Below are 26,444 nucleotides of genomic sequence, written 5' to 3' on the forward strand. Positions count from 1 at the left end.
CTTATGCTGGCTTCTTATGTCTTCTCCTTTTCATCCTTTTGAAAACACGCAGGTAGAGATTGTCAGTAGCAGTCTTTGGAAAACATAACTTTTTTAATCATAGTTTTTAGATTATAATGCTTACTCTGCCATGAATTTAGTGTAAAGGCACACATGACACAATCAGTGGAGAAATTCACAGTGATAATTTTAAACTTGGCAACATGAATCGTAGACCCAGTATATTTAAGGAGATCCCACTGGGAACCCAGTTTGAGACATGAAAGAGAAAAAGAATGACATTATGAAGTGAGAAAGTTCCCCCTTATTAGCATACCAATGTGAGAGGTTCCCTAGTTTAAGGCTTTGGGCAAGCATTCCAGACAATAACACTTTTTTATTGCTGACCACAAAGACAACATACTTGGTGTTGCAGGAATCCTAGATCAAACGATATCTGAGATGCCATTTTAAATTTACGTAGCCTGGATTTTCAGCTTACAGGTCATTCAAGCACAACATTTCATTAATGAAACACTGTCAATGTTTTCCTGATATTGTCACAGGTTGACATATGGCACCATTCCAGTGTAAGATTTTCACACATTAGTAACTGGGAAATCAAGTATATTCCCCAAGACACCTGAGGTATGATTAATTTTCTAATAGTCTTTCTGTATCAGTTTGAGGAAGGAAGACCTTGTACCAGAGAGGAAAGAAAGTGACAACACTAGAAAGAAGAGGCCTTGGCTTCTTGCCTGGAGCCCTGACTTGGCCAGCTGCCCTACACGGAATCCCTTACCATTCCACAGCCCAAATAACAGGCAGCAGCTCATAATGTACCTTGAGCAGAAATAATGACAACACTGAAAAAATCCATGAAATCCTCTGTGAGAAATAGGAGATAGTGCTGAAGGTCAAATGAAGGTGAAGTTGTTCTGTCTACAGTGTTGGGGATGAGTGGCTTTTAATGTTTTTGAAGGTTAAGACAAAGTCAGGAAAAAGTAGTGCTGAAGACTGAGGCAGATGCTGGAGGTTACCCAGTTATGTGTAGCCCAATGCTGTGTATTGAGGCAAAATTTCATAATTTGAGGTGCAGAGAGCTGGGCAGATTGGAAACCTAAACATGCCAATTTCTGCTCATCATCAAGAGAGCACAGAAGTGTCAGTAATAGGGGAATGGTTGAAAGTGAGCTTGTCATTACTGAGCCACCAAAATCCCACTAGAGGGTAGCTGCTCTCATCAAGAATAAGTGCCTATATTAATAGAATAAAACACATCAAGCACACAAACTGGCAAAATGAAGGATCACTTAATACACTTTCAGTGTTCAAGCTCTGAAAAAATGCTCTGTAAACTTATCTGTTTCTCATTTACCAACTTTTTTTCTCCTATTTTTGGTATAGCTGCAATGAAAAATCAAACTGCTAAACTAATTTAAATGTAAAATTGGTAAAAAAAAAAAAAAATCTTGCTGACTAAATATGTACCAAATAGCACCACTACTAAAATGCAATAGTTGAATTTTAAGCCCTAAAATACTTAGATTCGTAGCTGAAATGCTGACAAGACCACTAACCATTGCAAATCTGTCATTGCTACTACAATAAGCGTAAGGTAGGGAGTACTAATTCTGCACACAAATTAGAGAATCTAATGTATAAAAGTCCACTATGTCCTTCTAGCGTGAACTTCATTATCAGAAAGTTGGTTTGGAGTACAAAACATTGGAATGATGAAAATGAATGTCAAAGACAGCCCATCCAACACATTAATTTCCAGCTTCTGGGAGACAGGCTGTGCACAGAGAGAGACACAGAAACAAGCCCTACTCCTATAAATATACAGCACATATTTAACACATCACACACCTCTTGCAATATTTTTTAGATATTTTCAGCATTTGGTAGGCAATGATTTTACATTCTTCTGTTTATCTACATCTGAATTTCTCTCAGCGCAAATTAGCCTTGCTTCAGAACAGAACTTTGCTGATGATAGGGAGGACAGTGCTGTCCTTTTCTGTAATGTTTTTCCCTATCACCATGGGATCAAGATTGCTGAGACACCATCAGCTGAAACCGATGACTTGAAATACAGAATATTGACAGAGAAGCAGAATGGAAACCCAGCTCTGCGTAAGTGGAAAAGCATACTCAGGAAACGAAGGTGCCTGCAAGATCAGCCATTATGGACACTAAAATTACTCTGGTGAAAATAACAGAAAAGTACTTCTGAGTGCTCTTCACCAGCAGTGAAGTAAAGAGAAAAGAGTCACACTTTAGTGGAAATAGGCCTCATCATGGCATATAACGCCAATACGAAACTTCAGAAGAATCTTTTAAATGAAAGCAGTTGGAGAAGTTATCTCAGTGTCCTAGCTGTACACCAGGCATGAGACCATCCTCTCCCCTCACCAGGGGAATTAAGAGGACTATGAAATATTTTTGCCAGTGATGGGAAACTATGTGAGTATAAGAAGGAGATAACAAAAGGGCCAAGAAGCCTTTAGTCACGCATTTGGCATACGTCAAGAACAGAAATATGTTCTGTAGTGTTCAGGAAAGCATTACATTTGGGCTTTAAAATCAGGAAAGTCTTGCCTACATTTTTAGTGATATCATTCTGGGTGCATATAAGTCATGACAGACATTTAATTAAAATAAAATATTGTATATCTTACACAAACACGTTTAATATCCCCACACGTATCTTCCATGGACATTATATAAGTTTTACGTATCTATCTCTCAAGAATTATTTATCTTTCATGCAGTCAATGGGTGGATGCGAAACATTTTGCTCTTTCCAAATGAGCATCCAGTTCATACATATTTTGAGGTTAGAGGCCTAGCTGCCTCATCAAAACTGCATTTTTCATGGTATCTCCTTGTACTTTCTGGCAGTGTTCTCATGTACTAAAAGTACAGCTTTTGTCATAGCACTTAGTTCTGATTTAGCACATACACGCTGCTGACAATAAGAGAGACTGGAGAAAAGTATACTCCAAACATATTTCTATTTGTCAAAGGAAAACCTGGGGGGTTTTTTGGTTTTTGTTGTTGTTGTTTAATAAAACTTAGATCTAAATTTCTCACTTCACATTTAGAGCTCCATTAGCAATGATGATCAAGAGAGAAACCAAAACCTCAAAATTCAGATTTGGTCTGAGCCCAGTTTTAAAGCTCTGAGATATTTCAGGATGCTTTATTTCAAGATTTTGATTTACTTTTTATAGAGACAGACTCCTACAGCGTTATGCAGATGAAGGCATAAGGTCAAACTACAGAACATTTAGGATCTTTACATTTAGGGTGATTAAACATAACTAAAGTTACAAATCTCTATATAATTATGTATATTACCATGGCAAGTGTGATAATGTAGCTAAATAACACTCACATTTGATGCTGCTTGGTGACTTAACTTCAACTGATTTTTCAGACCAACATAAAAGTTTCACAATCTGAGCTAGACTGAAGAGAAGAACAACTGGTCAATTTATAAAGTTCCTATTGGTCTGTAAAGCATACAGCTCAGGAGAGGGCTGTTAGATGAACTTAGCAGCAGGGAAGCCTGCTGCTCATCAGCTTTCTCTTCCTCAAAAGTAGGTACTTATTGCAGTCAAGAGGAATTATTGCTGGAAATCTCCATGCATGGCAGTGCTTTTGTTACAATAAGAAAATTCTGAACAATGCAATTTCATTCCTACAACAATACCTTCTGTTTTTCCACAACAATACACGCCTTTATGATCTACAACACGCACACTTTGATTTCCAGACTAATACGCATGAAACAAGAAAAACAAAGCCACTACTGGTATTGCTTGTGAGGTGGACAAAGCAAACCTGAGTTAGGCACAAAATGGGCTCATATCATACTTGTATCATCTCAGTTACTTCATAGAAACAGATTTTCTTGTAGGAATTTGTTCATCTATATCTGATGAACCCCAAATTCATCATCACAATTCATATTTTGCTTCAAAAATGACCTTTAGTGAAATCCCAGTCATGCTGATATCAATAGACTCTTCTCTTTAGCTCAGACAAAATAATTTTCATTGAGGTCCAAATAGAGAAAAATACCTTACTCTGAAGACAAAGAGTCTGAACAGATAGTGCTCAGAAACCCTATCTTGAATGTGAGCACACCCATGTATTTGACATAAGAAGGTGTGAAAAAATCCTGGTGCTTTCTCACAGTCATTTTTGATTTTGGGTCAAAGTTAGAAGCAGCAATTCCTAACCTTTGTTGAACTTCTCTTTCATTCTTTGCCAACAAGTGCAGTCAAAGGAGAGATTTTCATCAATATTCACTCACCAACAGCAACATTATTGTACACAGACAACTTTCTCCTTGTTAATAACTATCACAGCTATCACACAATCAGTATTTCGTCCGTATCAAATATCTTGTCATCAGCATTGATGAGCAGCACTGTAAAGAAACAAATCAACATAAAGATCAGTAGTGAAAGGAAACATGCTGTATTTGGGAAAGACTATAAGGAAAAAACAAAAAGAAATCTAATGGAAACTTCCTGTCATTCTTTTCATTATTAGATACCTGAGAAGGTTATACAAGTAACTCAAGTCAAATTCCAAAATGGACCTTCCAGAAGAAACAGCTGGCAGTACAAGAAATAATCTTGAACATTCTCTAATATTTTGAATGTTCTTAGTTTGTAAAATAATTCAACAGCAGAATTCAACAGCAGAATATAGTTAATAAGGATCTGACTTCCGTTTTCTATTCTGCCATAGCCTTGCTGGAAGACCAAGGAAATATATCCAACTTCTCAGTGTTTTTTACTTTACAATGTGCAAAAGCCATTCAGTAAAAGAGAATGAAATTGTGATATTCAATTAGTATCTGAAACAACTGGACATTCACAGACAATCAGAATTATGTATTTGCTGAGTAATTATTTTCCATCTAAAAATACTTATGTCAATATTCAAAGGAAATATAAGATTACTTTTTTTCTTCTTTTAGAAGGAACATATTCACTTTTTAAAGCATATTCTATTTCACAGCAGTCTTCTGTTTATCCTTATCTTCTTGCTGATTAAAACCTGAAAAGTACTGCTGTGCTTAAAAAAAGGGGGAAAAATAGGGTGAAGACTACACTGAAAATAATCATTTAAAAGGTATGCTATTTACATGATACTAATAAATCTTGGTTTTGTTTCCCTTGGGGTAAAGGAGACCCTTTTCTTACTTCATAAATAGCAAGTAAGCAGCAAATATTTAAATGAATCTTGCATTCAACAAGTCAAATATTTTATATGTTTAATTTAGAAGTTAACAAATTTCAAACCATTTTAAAGGTTACAACCACACCATAAAATAGACATTGCACACCACGGAACTGTTACTGCTCATTGATAGATTATTTTCTGGAATTCACATTAAAAACCACATTACTAAGATGATCTTTAGCCCTCCAGCGTTACATTTTAAGGTAATATGTGACAAATATGAATATTCTTAAGGAAGAAAATCTCCTGAGTGTGTAGAGCTCAGCTTTGCTCACTGGGAGATTACAGTGGCTTTTATGCCTGCTACAAATGTGCAGTTATACTGAAGACTTCATAAGTGGAATATCACATATCATGCTAAAATTTTCCACTAGACTGTAATGTTCTTTCTTTCTTTCTTGCATGCTTTTTTCTTTTGTCTTTTTTCTTTTTTTTTTCCCTCCATTTAGCTATTGCTGGCTTACCAGAGATCTTGAACTTGAGAAAGGTTAGACATCACAATGCTGGAGCAGTTTGTGAGCATCAGCAGATTTAGCTTGTAATTTCATTGATCTATGTGGGCTTGCTGTTTGCAAACCAGCTGCTGCACTGTTTCCCCACAGCTACTGATCTGAGTAGCATTGATTTTTTCCCTTACATTAACATAGCATTACTTCTTTAATGGGCAATAAATGACTGGATGTAAATACAAACAGGGCTGCAACAACAAAAGAGAAAAAAAAGACATTATTTATTTTTTGTTTAAAGAACTCTACTAATATTTTCCACAAAAATTAAAAGCATGAGTTATTGATCAAGATAAATGGTATTTTAGTGTGCACACATTTATTTTGCCAGGAAATCATCCTTTTTATTCCTACTGTCTTTATTCATAGTCCAAAATGTTGTATCTCATAGAGATTGCATTTTTTCCTCAATATAAGTGGTAAAATAGATTATTTTCACTAAGAATTATAGAAACATGAAAGATTCTCTTCTAAAGCTAGATAGAGCCACATCTGAGAGATCTGTAGGAGACATCCTCTGTTAGCTCTTTTTTTTTTTTTTTTTTTTTTTGTCATTAAAAAAATTTGAATGGACTTCAGTTTCAACAGAGTGGATATGACAACTGCAGAATAGCATGAATTATCTCCCATATATGGCATACAATGTGCTTAGTATATTCCTAGGGAAGTGGTGGAATCACAGTCTCTGAAGGCATTTAAGGAAAGGGTAGATGCAGTACTTAGGGACATGTTGTAGTGGGGAATATTGGTGGCAGCTGAATGGTTGGACTGGATGATCTCAAAGGTCTTCCAACCCTAATGATTCTGTGATTCTTTTCTGTGATTCTATAAGGTCATGGTATCACCACATGCTACTTTATTCCTACAGTGGAAAATGTTTTAATTATTCCTACAGTGTAAGACAGTTAAAACAAAAACAAACAAACAAAAACAAAAACAAAAAAGAAAAAAGCCATAAACCCCAACAGCTTAGTCATTTAAGAATGAACTTGATCAGGCAAAAGTTCCTGATCCAGTTTAAGAGTAGTCTCCAGTCAGCAGGGACGTCAGTACCTTAAAGAGATGCAAAATCAAATGCAAAAAGTGTCTTCTACAGACACTTCATGAGGAGAAGGTAAGATTGAGAATGCTGAGAATTAGCTGGCAAGATCTTCTGGAGAAGAAAAGTAATGGTGGGTTACAGTCTTCTGGGCTGCAGACTATCATAGACTGTAATGCCAGTGCTTTCCTCAGTGCCAGTACCTCAGAAAAGCTCCAGCAAGAACCAAAACTGTTCCCTGTGCCTGTTTATGAAGGAGTATTTCCTGGGGGAAAAAAACAACTTATTCTAGCCATGCATTTTTGTTAGTCTGTGGAAAATGTTCAATGAAATGGCAGATGGGAATTCTTCATTCTCATGCAACTCTCTTTTTCCTACAACTAGAGAACGGAAATAATTTCATACAGGTGCTGTAGAGGTACCTACTGGAGACTTGCAGGAAAATTATTCCCACTAAAAGAACCTGCCATGTAATACCATGATGGAGTCAAAAAAAATAACACATAAATTGGTTGCCAAAATTTATGCTGATCCAAAATGTACCTGGTGTCAGTTTAACCAATCTCCCCTGGTTTCACTGTCCTTTGGCTAGCCAGTATTTAGTGTATATTTTAGCACACAATGTGCAAATCATTAAAAATTATGTTAAATAACATTGGTTCCAATTTGAACTTCTAGAGCGTCCTACTACTAACCTCTTTACAGTCCTTAGTAAGAATTTCCATGCACATTTTTTGCCATCATTTATTCAGTTTTTAATCCACTCTGAGATTTTGACCCTTACTTCATAGTTTTTTTGTTTTTTTTTTTCCATTAGTAGTCTTTTATGAAGAGCTTTACTGAGGGTTTTTTGAAAATACAAATAAACTATGTTCATAGGTCAACTTTATCTACTATTTTATTAACTTTTTCAAAGCACTTCAGCAGGTTAGGGGAACATGATTTCCCTTTATTGATGTTGTGAAGCTTTGACCCTTTTAGCTTATACTTATCCATTTGCTGAGATATTCTATCCTTAATTATATTCTTAATCTGTTTCCCCAGAAAAAAAGTGCAGTTCACTGGGCTTAATTCCCAATTCTGTTTTTGGGCCTGTCTTAAAGCAGTCATCATATTAGAATTTTTCCAACCACCACTGGTCTATATCACATCTTCTAACAAGTGCTTCCTTCGGTTCATATTTCATTCTGGTAGCTGTTACATCTGATGATTTTCCATTTTTACATGAGTTTATCAAATTACTCAGTACTTCTCACATAAAAGACTACTGCCTTTGCAAGTGCTACTTGTCTGTTGTGGTTTGATCTGGTAGGTACCGAAGTACCACACAGTCATTCACACACTCCCCTCCACTTCCCAGTAGGATGAGGGAGAGAATGGGGAAAAAAAATACAAAGTAGAACTCATGGGTTGAGATAAAAAGTTTACTAAATTAGAGAAAAGGGAGAGGGATAAAAAGATAAGAGTTACAACAATTATAATGATATATATATACGTAACAAGAGATACACAAGCAAATGCTCACCACCCACTGACTGATGCTAGTCTCTGAGCAGTGGAAGAAAACCCCAGAACTCCCCCCTTTTTCAAACTTTCCTTCCACGTGCTGTCATATGGTATGGAATATCCCTTTGGCCAGTTTAGGTCAGCTGTCCTGGCTCTTTCCCATCCCAGATCCTTGTGTTCCTCCAGGCCCCTTTGTTGGCAAAAGCAGAGAAAACTGAAGTATCTTTGGCTCTGCACAACACTGCTCAGCAACAGCTGGAAACATCAGTGTGTTATCAGCATCGTTTTTCAATCAAAACATAGCATCATACCAGACACTATGCAGAAAAATAACAGCCTCATCTGAAAATAAGACATCTTCAATTTGTGTTTTGAGCTTCACTTGCCATCTAGAAGAAGGAACAAGGTAAAAAAGTCTATTCAACTCTATCAAAATCTTTATTCTGTGGTGAATTTTAATCATGGTTAACTATGGGTTTTAAATTGATATTTTTTCTTTTTAATTATTTTGCCCCTACACTTTCTCAGCTGAGCAACTATTCATTCCAAAGTTATTAAATCTAGTTGGCAGCTTTTGTGGCTTTGGGTTTTTATTTTAGTGAATAGATGTGGCCCATCAACCTCAATGAATTATTTGCTATCCTCACTTCCTGGAGAAAAAGTAGGAAGGGAGAATCAAATCCTTCCACCATCCATTAATAACCAGTCAGACACACTAGCAATATCTAACACCAGGAGCTGTTAAAACCAGCTTTCACAATAATCTGGCAGAGAAAAAGGATGTGCTTATGTGAAAAGGTATAGTTTTTGTATTCTGGGATTGTAGGAGTATTCTTCATCTCTGTTTAAAGTACACAGGTCTTAATGATTAGGAAATATTGTTGAACACGATTTTTAGTGAAAAAGCATTGAAAATTCCCACTGAAATGTGTACGTGGCTAAGCAAAGGTCAGCAAGCTGTTGAGTAAACCTTAAATGCTCACACTAGAGGATTAGAAACTCTGAATTTCAGCATTCGGTGAAGTCGATGGACTTTCCTTTGGAATTTGAGTCTTTAATACTCAGGTCTGAATTTGAATGGATGAGAAAATTGAAAAGGAACTTCATCTGAAAACTGATTTTGATTGCAAGTCATATAAAGCTCCCAAGCATGAAGGCATAGATTTCAAACTATGCCATGCTTCCACAACAAAAACTCACATTACATTAGCTTCAGCTAGGTTTGAATTTCATTACAAAATTATCACATAGTCTTAACTGTAAGTAAGAAGGTAGATTACTACTGGCTTTGTTTTCCCTTCAAATAACATTTCCAGTTTCATCTGTGTTTGGACGCTCTATGTGCTGTGCTGCTAAGCATAGATTTCTGCCTAAATTATATTTCTATTGGCTTTAACAAATTAAAATAGAACATGTTTTAATGCATGTGTTTAATATTAAATCATTTTTGCTTCAGGGAAATTCTAGTAAACGTTAACTGTCAAAAAATGTAATGAAACAAAGTTAAAATAATAGAAAGTAGTCTGCAACAACAGCTTTTCTTTTCAGGTTAACAGAAGTTCAGCTCTGCATGTTCAAACTACTCCTTTACTAAGAACAGAAAGGTTGAGGAAGTAAAAGTCAAGTACACAAATATATACTGTTGAATAATATATGGAAATTATCATTGTTATCATTCTTCACTTGCTTACTGTTAAGTGCACTTCAATCAATGAAAGAAAAAAGCAACCAAATTAATATACAAATATTTTTATTGTAGCAATTACCTTTTCATTTTGGATTTCTAATATATAAACACTTTTTTTCATATGATCTTGGAAAATATAAGAGTACCATTTAAGCGTTCTGAATTGGTGTGACATCTAACGCATGCATTATGTCAGAAAGAAACCGATATGAAGAAATTAAACTGCATCAGAAATATTGACAGACCTATAGATTGAATTACACAAATGTGCGATACATACAGACTTGGAGCAGTTCTGCTTAGTGATCAATGTCAAATGAATTTCAAAATTATTTTTGCTTCTTGTGTCTTGTTTTATTTTAGAATTTAATTTCAATTAGTAGTATGAAATAAAATCAGTACTTATTATTTTCATTTACAAATGAAATAAAGTCTAACTAGTAAAAGCAGATTTGAACTTAAAACCCTTTTTTTTTTTTTTGAGCCCAAGCACCACTATGTTTATCTCTACTAAAATACAAATTATTCAAAAGCAAGAAGTGAAATTGAAGACTTGAAAGTTTCCACCTATTAATAAGTCGATACACACAGGCTGTATGATGAGGTTGTATTGCCCCCTATAGTCGCTGTGTGTCAGCTGGGATGGGAGGGGGAAGAAAAGGGGAAGATTGAGAGAAATTATTTGCAAAAAGTGCTGCAGATTTTGTTTGATTCATACTTTATATAGGGTGTGGTGGAAAACAGTGGACAAATCTATCCTGGCCATACTGTTCAAGATAAATTTGTATGTGTTACTGTCCAAGCATGTCTGGATAAAATAAAATGTACCTTCACATGTAGATCAGAAGATTTCTGCAGCTTATTTTGTCTGGCTGTATTTGGTATGTATTTGACGATCTCTGGTACGTGGCGGTGCACCAGAGATGAGAGTGTACCTGCCTTGTATGTTCAGTTGCAGATGAGTGGTCTTGATTCACCAGCAAAGGGCACAAGAGCCTACCTTCTCTTTTTCTCCCAATGGGCATACCTTTGGAGGCTGAGAGTAACAAGGATATTTCTCTCCGAGGCATTCAAGACTAAAAGAAGCGATAGAACTATGGAATACATGCACAAACTACTTGTCGAAGCAGCTTCAGGAAAGGGTCTAGAAAAATAGAAAGAGGTTCCTCTTCAGCAGTAGGAACAAAAATTCGTGTTGACCATAGCTACGCTCAACGGCAGCCTCTAGACCTAGGAGACACAGTATGTTTTTCAAATTCCTTCAGAATAATATGCCATTTTTAACAACCAGAACAGGGACACAGCTACATGCCAGGACTTGGATTTTTCCAGTTAAGCTCTTCTTACTTCACTTTGCTATTATAAAAGCACTTAATTGAATCTAACCTCAGCAGCTGTCCTATCCTAATACTTTTCTCTTATGAACATAATTATGCACAGCATTCTGTATGTCATTTAATAGGGTGCAAACACAATATAACAAATGCATTGAATTCTTGGGGATATCTTAAAAATGTTTAATGAATTACTGACACTACTGTGTCATGAAACTTCATGGAAATGACAAATACTCAATAAACTCAATACACCAGACTTGGTAGGGTGTAATACTGCAACCACTGTTCATCATATTTCTGGAGAAAGCTTTTCTACTTTCATAATCACAGGGATACTTTCAGTTATCAGAAGTTCATGCTACTCCTCAGAGGAGACAGTTTCATTTCTGAGTCACCTACTTCTTTTCCTTTAGCTGCACAAATGTTTGTAGTTGCATGATAAGCAAATTGGTTGGAGAACTTCAGCTGCCAAAAACATTTTTTTTTTCCTTATCATATTATTTTAAACTGGGATCTGTTTTGAGGTTCACCGTGTAGCAGCATCCATGTTTGTACTTGCACAAGGGATATGAGAAACAGAAATAACAGCAGTTGATTATGGAAACTAATTCAATGGCAATGATGTCTTATGATAGTTAAAAGCTTTGTGCAGCAATGGTTTCAGGAATATGAATTGTCCTTAAAACGCCATTATATTTCATTCAGTCTGAGAAAGAATATAGTGAGTTTTCCTATCTGCATACCTTCACAAATCTCCATCCAGACAGAAAAGACAGTCTTGCAAAGTGAAGCTGAACAATTTGTTTTGTTTTTGTGAGTATATGGCCAAATACCAAATCATTATTTTACTATGATGACTAGAAACTCAATAATGACTAGGCTACTGATGAAATGTGATTGCTGCTTACCCAGCAGATCGATACTGTCTCACTGCCTCCTGATGTGGAGGCTCTGTACCCTGAGAGTATTCAACCATTTATCTTACCCTTTACTGTAAGCTCTTTGAAGCAGGGTTAGTTTTTTGTTCTGTTATCCTTGTACATAGCATGAGACCTGCAGCTTCACTGTCAAAAGTTAAATGGAAACACCTGCAATGTTTACCTAGTAAAAATCGTACAATATCTACCAGAGGTATCACACCTAATTTCCTCATCTAGATAACCAGCCTTACTCTTGTATTTTCTGGTCGATCACTTTGCTTTCTTTCTACCCTACATACACTGAAACCCTGTTGCATGCTAGATATCACTGTAAAGTAATTCAACTAATATGAAATTCTATGAGGGCTACTCCAAAAGTAATGCCTCCTGTTTTATGATGTAGGTCCATGATGTCAGAAGAAAATATTGGTAGTATGGCAGTAAAGGCTGAACTTTCCCACCAATATTCTGTTACATTTTATTGCTGTGGGACAGATGGCAACTGAGGGGCAGTCTGACAAAACAGCATCTGACATAGAAGTGCATATGAAGCAAAGGTGTGACCTTGAATTCCTACATGCAGAAAAAACTGACATCCATCAAAACTTGCTGAATGTTTCTGGAGATCAAACAGTGGATATTAGCACAGTATGGTGATAAGTGGTGTGTTTCAGCACTGGCAATGTAAATGTGAAAAGACAAGCCTTGTTCTAGATAGCTATGAAAATTTTTATGAACGTGGCATGGAGGCTCTCATTCATCCCTAGAGATAATTAGAGACAACTAATAGTGATAGATACAGGGGAAAATAGTGTTTAGTAGGTGAGAATTTGCTCTATCAAACAGTGTTATTGTGCTTTTTGTATCTGTTTTCATTTCCATGGAAATAAATGAAGGCATTACTTTCAGAGCAACTTATGTAATCATGAGTCACTCAAGGCTGTTATTATCTTTGCCTTAATTTTTTCTTAGTCATGCTTCTTTCACAGAACCATAGAATCATGAAAGTTTGAAAAGACCTCCAAGATCCAGTCCAACCATCTCCCTATCACGAGTATTTCCCACTAAACCATGTCCCTCAGTACAACATCTAAATGTTTCTTGAACACCTCCACAGATGGTGACTCAACCACCTCTCTGGGCAGGTTGTTGCAGTGTCTAACCACTTTTTTGGAGAAAAAATTTTCCCTAAAATCCAAACTGAATCTCCCCTGGTGCAACTTGAGTCTATTCCCTCTAGTCCCATTGCTAAAAACATGAGAGAAGAAACCAACCCCATCTATCCATTTATCTCCATTTATCCATCTGTGGAATTTAAAGGACAAAGTCAACACAGAAAGAAATAAAGCCGTAGAGCAAGTCCACCAATCTACCAAAATTATTATGCCATCTATTTTCTTGGCATCTTGTATGTTTCTGTAGGGCATACACAATGAAAAACAGGTTTCTATTTCAAATTTTAGTTAGTTGTGAACTAGAGATTGTAGTGCTAGGCATATTTACATTTTTGGATAACCTTTACTTGATTCTGTTTTACATATTATTTTTCCTTATTTCTTCAGTCACCTCACTGGTAATGTGATAGAAAGAATAAAATTCATCAGAGCTAGATTTTCTGAAGCAAAATGCTTCTGTACTTCCCCCTGGTCTTTGTATGGCAGCATACTCAAACTGCCATGATTCTCTCTCAGAATAACATTTTGTTATGGATGCCAACACTAACATTTAGAGGGTAACAATTCAGAAGAGAAACAAGGTGGTTAATCGATGTCTTCTGAATATTTTGGATATATAACACTAAAAATTTGTTCCAATATCAGATGGATTATTGAAACACAGCTCTTTGATGATTCAAGAGAAGGCAAATAAACTACTACAGGAGAAGGCCAGAGAATTAATTCTGGCTGAAAATGACAAGTTTAAAGTATTAGTGAAAGGGGGCTCAAAAATGAATGTAAATTCATCCTAAAGGCTTTTACATTAGCAGAGTATGTTTAAAAGGCCTTACTGGCACTCAGAGAACCACAGTTTTTCTTAGTTTTCTCTTCACTTACTGGGAAGAACAAGTGACTGGTCTTCCCAGTGGACAGCGCACTGTCCATGTTGCATTTCATCAGTTTCATCACAGGAAAGTCAAAATTTCTGACATTCCCTGCTAGAAATTGTTGTTTGTTTGTTTTGAATCTCCTGCAGTTACAGTGAGTAGGGGAAGATGCACCTTTTCCATTCCTCCCTCTATGATGTTGTGAAATCCAAGACAGACCATGATAGACAACTCTAACCAGTCTTGTAAAGACAGTGGTATGTGGATGATTCCAATCTATATATATTACAGTCTTTCTAAATCATTGTTAGGTAATTAGGAAAATAAAACATTTTAAACATTTATATCTCTGCTGACATAGTATGGCAGAATCTTGCAACAAACATTCACAAGGTTCATAGTTTTGCTTTTTGATATCTCTACACAGGTAGCTAGTTTAATTTCTTGTATATCTGTGTCATTTTTCTTTCACAGTAATATTCCTATATGACAAGTACACTACTTCAAGCTGCCGAACTGATATTCAAGAAGAATCTTGGTTCACACGAATTGTAACTCCTCATGAAATTTTTCAAAAAATGTCCAGATTCAATTCCATCCCTTGTACTGGAACATTAGGAAGTAATCTAAAGTAGGAAGAAATTATAAACTAGCAGAAATAGTCATACTGTTTTCAAAAAGGCTTGTGAAAAAGAATTTGATGCCTTAGTTTTATGACAGGTATGGTGTCTCTACAACAGTTAAAACCTACCAGTTAAGTTCTGTACAGATGCTCTTTTTCTGAGTACACACAAAAAATTATCCTAACTGAATCTCCACAATTCTTTATTGTGAAAGGATTTATTTTATTTTTCGTTTTGCCATTTCATTCTGTTTTCCTTTTATCTCCTTCCCTTTATCTCTTTGACAATTTCATCCCACTATTTCATCTCCAAGTACATTAAATATCACAGTGTATATTTTGCTCTAATGAAGAAATTAATACAGAAATATAATATTTCAACAATTATCCATAACTATTGGTTATCACTGCATAACTATATTATACAACGTAACAATGCCCTGCAAGCCAGCCTTGCTAGTCTTCATTTTTTTTTTTTTGCTTATCTCTCTCACCTGTTTTGTTTCATTTAGTTTGATATCATGATTCTGTATAGCACTAGAATCACATGATTATGGGATTGCTAAAATGCCACTATTGTGGTCAGGTGCTAATGAACAGTGCATGCAGTTCCCCACCAAATTCAGACTATTGTTTTTAAAGCAGTCCTCTAAAAACAAGTAGTGTTTATAGATGTATGTCTGCAAGGTGTATCAAAAAAGGAAATACACAGATCACTCTGAAATCTATCATTATTTTGTGTGTAGATAGATTGTTCTGAAAGTAATGCCTCCTATTTATTTCCATGGAAATTACAACAGATAGAAACAAAAAGCACAATAACACTATTTGATAGAGCAAATTCTCACCTACAAAGCACTATTTTTCAACATAGTCACCATCATTAATTATGCTTTCTTTTTGCCAGTAATGGATAAGAGCCTGAATGACACGTTCGTAAAAATCTGCTCCAGTGGAGGTGACCTACTGTTGCTGTCATTACTATTGAAACATGCCAACCACCACCTCTCTGCACTCACATCCACAGTTTGGTCTCTAGAAACATTTTCAACAAGTGTAGATGAATGCTAATAGGTGCAATTTTCTGTATGGAGGAATTAAAAGACACACCTTTGCTTCCTATACACTTCCATGTCAGATGCCATTTTGTCAGACTGCCCCTGTGCTGTCATCTGTTGCACAGCAACAAAATGTAATAGAATACTGGCAGGAAGGTTTATCCTCTGCTGCCATATTACTAACATTTGCCTCTGACATCATAAGCCAAGATCATAAAATATGAGGCATTACTTTCAGAGCAACCCTCATAGTATTTCTTAATATTTCTAAAGAACCATATCTTTCTTTGAGTAGATCATGCCAGTTTCTTTTTTGCAGGCCAGTAAGGATCATTAAACACCAATAGGCCTCTGAGTCCTCTTCAGAGATGATGACATTGTAGGCTTCATCAAGGAATTCGTTTTCCTTCTGTACAAGATCTGCAGGGCAAGGAAGGTAAATGAACTATGAAAAATATAATCACTGCTTTTACTATTGCTTTTTTCATCATAAAAATTCCATTTATTTAAATTCCATTATGCATGCTGAAAGCATAAATATATACTTTTGTTACATTTTTACATTCTCTTTGTCAAAAAAATGTTTTAAATATTCTCCATGATAAATATTACACAAGATGGGAGTAGAAACTTTGGGACAAAGTGAGTGGTTAACAAAGTAAATATATCTAGAAAAGCTGTTCAGAAATGATGGGAAAATATTTCACAAGTATCTGTGGGGATTATAGTCTAATACATTTTCAGAATTGATTTGAGAACTAAGGTTCAGATTTTCAAAGTACCTGGGCATTTAACTCACATTTTAATTTATGAGAGCTAGACCCCAAAACACCTATGAGAAGCTAGAATTTAGGATGAAAAGCCTTACTGAAAGTCAGTGGGATTTGGGTTATCAAAGGCCAGAATTTTTTAAAGAATTTAGGAATATAGAAAGAGAAATAGATGTCTAGCTGATTTTTTTTCAAAGTAGAGAGAAGAAAGATTAAGTCTGTAACACTTATTGAGATTAGTGTGATCTTAGAAAGTGCTAGATACACTTCTGCATTTAAATATCTCTCAAAATCTTTTCTTGAATTGTTTTTGAAAGTGCAGCTTTATCATCCGAGTGACTTGTTCTTAATTCTTGACCTCAAAAAGATTGCCATAGATGTATTTCAAATAAATAATTTTGTCTTATGATCTTGATGGAGGCAGACAGGATAGATAACAAAATCTTATTTTAACAAAGTTTACTTGATATTTGGATCAGAAAAAAAATGATAAACAATAATAAAAGCCTAAGAGCTGAAAATAACAGGTTTGTTTTGCTGTAATTGTATTTGGGAGAGCTCTTCTCGACTCTGAGCATGTTCAGCTTCAAAAGTTCATCTTGTAAATGCTAAGCAGCCCATAGCACAAGCTCATGTGTATGAAGTCATATTGTTACCAGTGCTAGAATGAATAATTTACTTTCACTGCATTTATCACAGTTGGGAAGAAGATGAGGGTTAGAATGGAAAAAGGAAAGTTGCAAAGCGTCACGAACCTGGAAATGTAGTTGTGGATTTTGATTTCTGAGGATGGAGAATTTCTGTCTGATTGCGCACCTCATGAATATCTGCAGTTCAGGTGTTTTTAGCCTCTAGTATTTTTTATTCTCATTTTTGTAATTCACTCATACAATTATCTTCTAAGTAACAGTTAGGCTCAGTATTCAGGCTTTAAAATGAATCCACTCTTTGGTACTGAAAATATAAGTTTCTTCCTGAGTCACATTTGATTTTTTTTCCCCATGATAACTGGCTTCTGAACACACTGGCTGATGGTAAGCTTTGTCATGAGATGCTGAGATATAAAGAACAACATGTTACCTCATAATCTCTTCTTGTTAATGCTTGTTCTGGAGAGCACCTGCTGTCTCTAAAAGGGATTTAAGTGACCCAAGATTAAGAAGTCTCCCTACAACAATTACTGTTCTTATCACTGAAGAATACTCATACCAATGTGACATCTTTCTGATGGTTTCAAATTCACAGACTTGGAGATAAGAGTCAAAGAATCATACTGTATGCAATTATAAGATATCAAACCGGTCCAAAGAGGTTCCATTTTGAAGAATATTAACACTATCAGACTAATGGATTTCTGTCTGCAAAGCACCTATTACGAAGAAATAACTCCAGGTTTCATTTAAATAAATTTTAAAGTGCAAAAATGCCTACAATATTATTTCCGGTTCATCCTTAATTCATAAATGACATAATGAGTGTCAAGGAGCTAAATTAATTACCCAATCTAACACTGACAATTTCTCAGAGGTGGTATAAAAACTCATAAATACTATCATTCATGTCAAAGAATCACAGAATTGCAAGCATTGGAGATCTCTCAAGAGTGCATTGAGTCCAATCCCCCAGCTAAAGCAGGTGCCCTACAATAGGTTGCATAGATAGGCATCCAGACAAGTCTTGAATATCTCCACAGAAGGAGACATCACAACCTCTCTGGATAATCACCCCTTATCTTAAAGAAGTTCTTCCACATGTTTGTGTGGAACTCCTTATGTTCAAATTTTAGTCCAAATATATGTCTTGCTATCTCTTTGACTTAAGGGATACAAATAGATTTACAGTCTCGTATACACAAAAGATCTGCTATCATGACAACCATCAGAGTATCTCTCATATCACTCCTCAAAATATTTTTCAAAGCCTGCTTAACCACTGAGCTCCCCTTACTGTTGCTTGCATTGATGGTGTTTGTGCAATGCTGGCTTTTTGAAATATTGTCAAAATTCATCAATATTTTGAAAATTTAATTGAAAAGCTGAAATTACATAAAAATGGTACTATTGACTCTGACCATCCTTTCTTCTTTCTAACAGTCTGAGCACAAATATTGCAACATGAACTATAATTTTACTTCTTCTCTTCCTCCACCCCCATCAACTTGGGATCCTTTAGAAGACAACTTCAAGAAATAGGGATAATAAATATCAAAACTAAATATCAAATATTATTAACTAAATTTCTGATTTAGTCATCTTTCATATTAAATGAGAAAGCGAGACTGCTTGGAACTTTCCTTTGTCGAGTCTGAAGGAATTTTGAGATCTCCAGATGGCCAACCATCTACATAACTTCAATAATGTGTGTACCATCTAACTCATTCAAATGCTACCTGAACTAAAATTGAACTGATTTCATTTTATTTAAACAAACAAGCAACATATATATATAAGATGGATAGAATAGAATAGTTGAGTTTGAAAAGACCTGCAAAGGTCATCCAGTTCAACCGCCTGACATCTTCAGGGCTAACTGAAAGTTAACATGCCATAATGAGGGCGCTGGTCAAATGCCTCCCATTTCTGCAGGTATGGGGCATCATCCACCTTGCTAGGAAACCTGTCCTGGAATTTGACTACCCTCACTGTAAATAATTTTTTCCTAATATCCAGTCTGATATTTCTCTGCTTCAGATCTACACTGTTCTTAAGCATTCTGACATCAGTTCCTAGGTAGCAGAGCCTGGCACATTCTTTCCCTTCTGAGTGAGCTGCTGAGATCATAGAATCACAGGATCACAGAATGGCCAGGGTTGGAAGGGACCTAAAGGATCATGAATCTCCAACACCCCTGCCACAGGCAGGGCCACCAACCTTCCCATTTAATGCCAGACCAGGCTGCCCAGGTCCCCATCCAATCCGGCCTTGAACACCTCCAGGGACGGGGCATCCACAACTCCTCTGGGCAGCCTGTTCCAGCACCTCACCACTCTCACAGTAAAGAACTTTCACAGTAAAGAACTTCTCATCTTCTCAATCTTTTCTCCAGACTAGATCAGGCTCTCAGCATCTTCTCATACCACATGCCTTCCAGCCTTCCTCTGGATACTTTCAATGACCTTAATATTCTTCTTATGTTTCAGAGCCCAAACATGTACACAATATTCAAGGCAAGGCTGCAACAGCACTAAATATAGTGGAATAATCACCTATTGACTAGCTGGCTAAACTGCGTTTAGGGAATACCACAGTGCAGCCTCCCCTTTGGCTGCCAGGGCACACTACTGGCTCACACTGAGCCTATTGTCAATCAGCACCCCAAGTTCCTTTCTGCTGAGCTGCTCTCCAGCCACTCATCTCCCAAAAACTAGTGAAACTCACAGATTGGTTAGAAACAAAAATTAATAATTTTAAATTAGATGCAAATTGTAGGTTTGCCAGAAGGAAAAAGTAACAGAAGGCAACTGTAACAGTGAATGGATAATTTAAAGGATAATTGAAGACTGTCATCCTGGATACTAGGTGATGGAAAGCCAAGATGTCAGTTTGCTGCAGCTGAGGAAAGTTTTAACTATCCCAAGCTGAAAAGGTGAAATTATTATCTGAGGTCATTTCACATTTTCTTGGCTATGTTTAGGATTCCTCCAGTGGAAAAGAATAAGTTCACTGTGTATAAGTTCTCTATTTATGATTTCATTAGAATATTTTCTTTTTTGTGCCAGTAGCAAAACTTGAAGGAGAATCCCATTGTATTTTTAGACTACATTATGCACAGCTTTCTTCCTGACTGTAGAACACTAGAAATCCATTGATTGTATCCATAGTGGTAGAAAAAATGTACAAAAAAACAACCAAATTAATTAATAAGCTGTGACATGTTGCCCAAGCAAAGAAGATTAAGTAATAACTTGTGTTCTATGTGTCTAATGAATGTTTCCAGCACCACAGAAATTGCATCAGCTACATTGTGAACTTAAGGATATATGGTGACCCACTATAACAGATACAAGGAGGTTGACTTCTATTTATTAGGATTGGACACAGGAATCCAGATTGTTCCAGTGATCACAGATCAGTGATTACACAACAAACCACACCAGCTCCTTCACAGCTTGCTCAGTCTGTCGTGTCACTATGTAGTTAAGAAGCCTTTAATCTTCAGGGTGACACAGGCACAATGAGTCTACAGACCAAAATTTCATACATTATTTGGATGAAAGCTAATTACTGCCTGTTACTCTAGCTGCTTTTCTGTGAGTAGAAGAGAGTGGAAAATCCCACATGCATTGATTTTACTGTTTCATGCTTTGTGCTATGAACTGCGACCACAAAAAATATTAATACAAAAATAAAGATATTTCTATGTTTCAAAAGTATAAAAGACTGTCAGATAGTCATAAAATAGTGCTGGTCAGGAAGTGTCCTCCGATATATATGCTTAATTTACTCCACATTAAATTTCCGTTTGCCGAGTTCCCAGCTAAGGGCACATTTTTACAATTGTTTCTAATGACAAGTGCATTTTCAGATCTGAGCAACAGTCTTTAAAACGGGGCTCTGTGGTACCAAAAATGAGCTCAACTAAAGGCAGTTAGTGCAGAAAACTTTATGTCCATGTGTCTAACTCTTAAACTCCAATGGGACTGTTGACAATGTGCAAAGTGAAAAACCAAACCTTTGCAGGACTAGGGACTTCAGAGTAATGTCACTAATACTATTATAATATATTATTAAAAACGAAGTAAAACAGAACAACAAATAACAATTAACCTAAATGAAAACTGATGTTAATTGAGTATAATAGATCAAATAGAAGGAAGCAAATACAAGAAAACCAGGAAAACTAGAAGGATATGAACATGTATAGAGTATGGTTTACCAGAAGAGAAACAATGATAAATAAGGAAGGAGATAATGTCCTTCACAATTTAATAATCAGCAGAAAACTATGAATTAATAAAGAAAATGCTATCTCTCAAAATTTGTATTTGTAATGTACAAGATATATGAGCCAGATTCACATACACATAAAAAAAAAAAAAAGATAAATCAAACATTTCAACAATAAAAAGCCTTTTCATAATCAGAGAATGGCATAAGAAATCTTATTAATGAAACAGCTGCAGTGTCTCCTGTCACAATATCCTTTGATGACAAATTATGCTTCAAGGTGAGAGCCAAGTCAGTTGAGATTCTTATTCTGAATTACTCCATAGGAATCCATCTCCCTTTCTCCTCCATCTCTCTCTTTCACATATAGTCATATGAGTAGACCATGATGAGTTAGTTGAGAACAAATGAAGTAAAGTCATCCTTCACCACATCTTTCCTATGTAACAGATTTCTGGTTAATGTAACTATTGAATATTTATTTAAGTACTTCCATATTTTCTTTTTTTTTCCTCTTTGTAGTTTGGGAAGAGACAAGCATTTTAGCACATTATTTCAGGAAATTTTTTTCTTCCTTAGAACTTTTCTTATGTTCTGAATGCTACAACAACAATGGTTTTCAGCATTTGTCATCATGCTTTCTTATACCATATTCCAAATAGTCTGTCAACAACTCCTTTAAATTCCTCGTGCATACAATAAACCTTTTTCATGTCTATGCTATATCTCCCCAGTTTCAGTTCTCATTGATGAGTCTGCCATCTTAAACTAGTTTCTGTCTGATTTAGCCTAGTCCAGTGACAAAACAGCCCTCCTCCCTCATAGCCTATGAGAAATAGGATGTTTTTTGTGGAAGAGAATATATATGCGAAACACCTGTGCTCCTGCTACCATCAGCAGGCTACAGTAGAATATTTTTAAGATATACATAATTCTGGCTTAGTTCCACAAAATGAATGGTGTAACTGTCTCAATTTAATTACCAACCCATGAAGCAATCTGACAGACCCAATGCAGTGCTTAGTAAGCATTTTACTTCAGACAGCTTAAAGATGTATTGTAGCACTGAAAATAGAATACGTAGCATGACTTGTTCTGTCATCCTACTTTGGGAATGCAGCATTCTTGTCTTTATAATGAGCTGTCTGATATTCACCCATTTCACCTGTAGCAAACAGGAGTAAAACGTAAGTAACCATAAGTTGGCATATTAGTTGAATGCAAGCTAAAATATTCATTTTCTTGGCATAATGTTTTAGATTCTTTAAACTATCTAGACAAGTGCAATACATAATTTACTTATATTTACATTTTGAAAAACACTTTGTGTTTACTAAATTTTTAAAAATTACAATCAGAAAAAAAAATAAGAAAAAAAATCCTGTTCATTTTTTTCTCCATCTTCCTGCTTGCAAGAAGTATGTTAGGAAAAAACTTGCAACTATATATAGAATAAGGATAAAATATGTGCTACTTCTGACCTACTTGTGAGAAAAAGTTTTCTGTTCTTAATTCAAAGAAAAAGTAGGAAAAATATTGTATTGAAAACAATTCAAAAAAAAAAAAAACAAAAGCACTATAGGACACTTTATAAGGCTTACACCAATGCAATTCAGTAATGACTTTTTTAATAAATATATTCATACTTGAAAATATGCACTGCACACTAGTGCAAGTATAGTGACATGATATATCTTTATTAAAAACACAAAACAAGTGAACCAGCTTGTTTCCAAGAACAAGAAAGACTGAAACTTATTTATTCATGTATAATCTTACATGGAAAATTGAGTAGCTTTATTTTCTTTTTAATTATGTCATTATATCAAAATCAGGCTCAGCCACCTTTCCTCCAGCTAAACAATTTTAAGAAGGTGTTTGTAAAAGCAATAAAGCCCAAGGTAAGTTTCAAAACACATCACAAGAATGTTCACACCTATGAGTTGGCCTGGCTAGATACAAAAATCTGTGAGTTTTCATTGACTTAATTACTGACTTAACACAACTCTGAGTTAGATGTCATAAGACAAATCCTGCTCAACGCCATCTCAGAAGTCATAAATCATGGAATGCAAAAAAAATAATACTCCAAATTATCCATACAAACAAACAAACAAACAAACAAGCAAAACAACAACAACAACAAAAAACCCACAACTCTTTAAAATAGACTTAGTAAAGCAAAGAAACTAAGTTCTTTCTTTTGTTCTCCGCAGTAAAGAAAAAAGTCGTTGCAGGAAGCACAGATAAACAAGAAGTTTCAGGCACTATTAGAAACCTTGGACTCGTACAAGAATGGAACTGTACACTATCTGAAACAATATTAATGTCTATGATTTTGAAGTTATTTTAAAATTTAGGCTTGAAATGTATTAGTAACCAACAGAATACCATCAATTCAGCACATAAAGCCATAATGGGATACACTCATTCGTGTTTGCCCTTCCTTTTTCTGTTCACTGTTTTCATATTTGCTCAAGTCAGTTCTGGTTTCTTGTAATTGCTTGAGAAAAAGGGATCAGAGAATCAAACTTGTGCAGGTCATACAAAAGCCAAATTTTATAAGGGTGTGTACTTAGCGCCCTTTTGAACATCAAGGCCCCCTTGAGATGGCTGAAGTTAATAATTTCAAAGACAAAAGACAAAAAAAAAAAAAAAAAGTATACACATTTTTAAAATAAAATATAGTTTTGATGACAAGCATGGTATACAATTAACACTATGTGGGTATTATCCATTATTTTGAGTATAAAGTATTTCCTAGACTTTATTTTCTTCCCCTTGTACTGACAGCACATATAATATACCTCTCTTCCTTTCTTTTAAAAATAGAAAGGACAATAGAAATGAAGTACTGCAGGATTTAGATAGCATTTCCCAATCACTATTACTTGAAAGCAAGAGTTTTCTCAAAGAGGCGTAATGTCCAAAAAGAAACAATACTTGGAACAAAGATGAAAAATTGTAGATTACTTTCACAGGCTCTCATTCTACAACGGGGAAAATATCCACACTCAAGCTAGGCTTCTTTGAAAAGAATATTTTCCTTTTATACAGAGATAAAAAGCAAAGCTTTCGGGTCAGAGGCTATAGGGGAAAAGAGCTAATGTCTCTCTATGCTTTGATGTTACAAGTAGTCCCTCGTTACAGAAGTGTATTAAAGCCACTAGTAAACTGAGCCAGCATATTTAATAGCTTCTCTCAGTATGGGTGGTATATGGATTATTCTGTACATAACACAGCAAGAAAAGCTTATGTGCGTTGTGAACAATACACAAACCTTCATTTTAACATGTTAACATTAAACCATGGCATAGCTAAAAGGTAATGTGTGATTTATAGATCCCATAGGAAGACCTCTCTTTATAAATGTACCAGAAACGATAGACTAGCAGACCAGGATTAACTGTTCCTCTCACAGTGAAATGCAGCACACATAATGGGTTTTGTACTGGTGTATAATATCTGAAAACAACAAATTTCAGTCGATTGAGTACTAAATACAACAGTGATGATTAACAGCATATGGTGTCTCTGTAGCTTTTGAGGATGAAGGACTGCAGACTGTAGGAACCATGCTCTGTAGGAACAACATGCTCTAATTCAGCTGCCTTTCACGAATTCTTAGGAGCAACAGCTGAGGGGTCTAATGCACTAATAGTTAACCCACATTTTGGAACACTATCTTAAAATTCAGGAGATGTTAGAAAGATATCTATCAAGCTTGTCTTAAAAAATGAATCCAACACATTAATCCCTTTTTTGGCTATTTTATGTAGCACAAAGTTGTATAATAGTATGAGATGCCCTTAGAAGAAGTACTGAATTATTTTTAACTTACATTTTTACAGATCTATGTAAACTGAGACTTGCTAGACACACTGATCCTCTAATTCAATATATTTATATACCCTCTATCAGACCTCTACATACAAGAAAACATGGTTTCTATCTGGGTTTATGTAATTCAGAAAATTATGTTTGTTTGGATATTAGTGAAATACTAATTGCTGACTGAGAGAAATGATTTTCTAATTCACATTAATACTATTTAGTTACCCAGTAGTTTGAGCATTGTTTAGTAGACCATCAGACAGTCCACAATCTCAAGCAATCAGAAAGTTGAAATGCAATTATTTGATGTTAGAAACAGAGACAGGTACTATGGTAACAGCTGTTGTCAAAAAAACCTATAGATACTTTAGCAACAGCACCAAATTTCAGCCAGAACTGAACCGATGCAAGAAGGAGAAGGAAGGTTGTGAAGGACTTGCAATAGGGAGCTTCTGCGGGAAAGATGGAATGGGTTCAGAAGAAATAGAAGAACATGAGAAAGGCTGGAAACAGTGAAAAGAGAATAGGATTTCAGATGAAAGCCAAGAAAAAAGAGAAAAGAAAAGCTGTTTGTGAGTGCAGAGATATTGAAAGAAGACAGTAAGAAAATATAAAATAAGAAATCTTAAATAGAGAGAAGCAAGGGAAAGACAAGATTCAATGACTGATTCCCATCACAGTACAACAGTGCAGAAGCAATTCATTCTCCCTGTGGGTTCAAGTACCTGCCAGAAAATGTTCAAAAGTATTTGAGCCTGATTATTTCTAAAAGATTTGCAGATTGGGTGTTTAGCTTTATACATTTTTTTTTTTTTAAATAAATGCATGTAAGATGATTTTAAAATAATGAATAAATAAATAAATAAATTTAAGATGAATTATTCACTGGAAATCTTGGGGACACATTCGTTTCTGCATCATTTCTCCATTGCTAAGAAACATTTGAACTGCTAACACTGGCTTCATGAGGCTATGAAATCAACTTGCC

General features: G+C 35.5%; 1 protein-coding gene across 1 annotated transcript in view; it reads right to left on the bottom strand.

Moving 5' to 3' along the window:
* LOC146545017 (uncharacterized) overlaps window positions 1–26,444 on the bottom strand; it is a 201,091-nt gene that overhangs the window by 15,388 nt on the left and 159,259 nt on the right. Inside the window, 1 exon segment of the mRNA XM_085218439.1 lies at window positions 22,606–22,819. Coding sequence (XP_085074565.1) covers window positions 22,606–22,819 — 214 coding nt within the window.

Source organism: Meleagris gallopavo, chromosome 2, assembly GCF_905368555.1.
Source record: "Meleagris gallopavo chromosome 2, MGAL_WU_HG_1.1, whole genome shotgun sequence".
Lineage (NCBI taxonomy): Eukaryota > Metazoa > Chordata > Aves > Galliformes > Phasianidae > Meleagris > Meleagris gallopavo.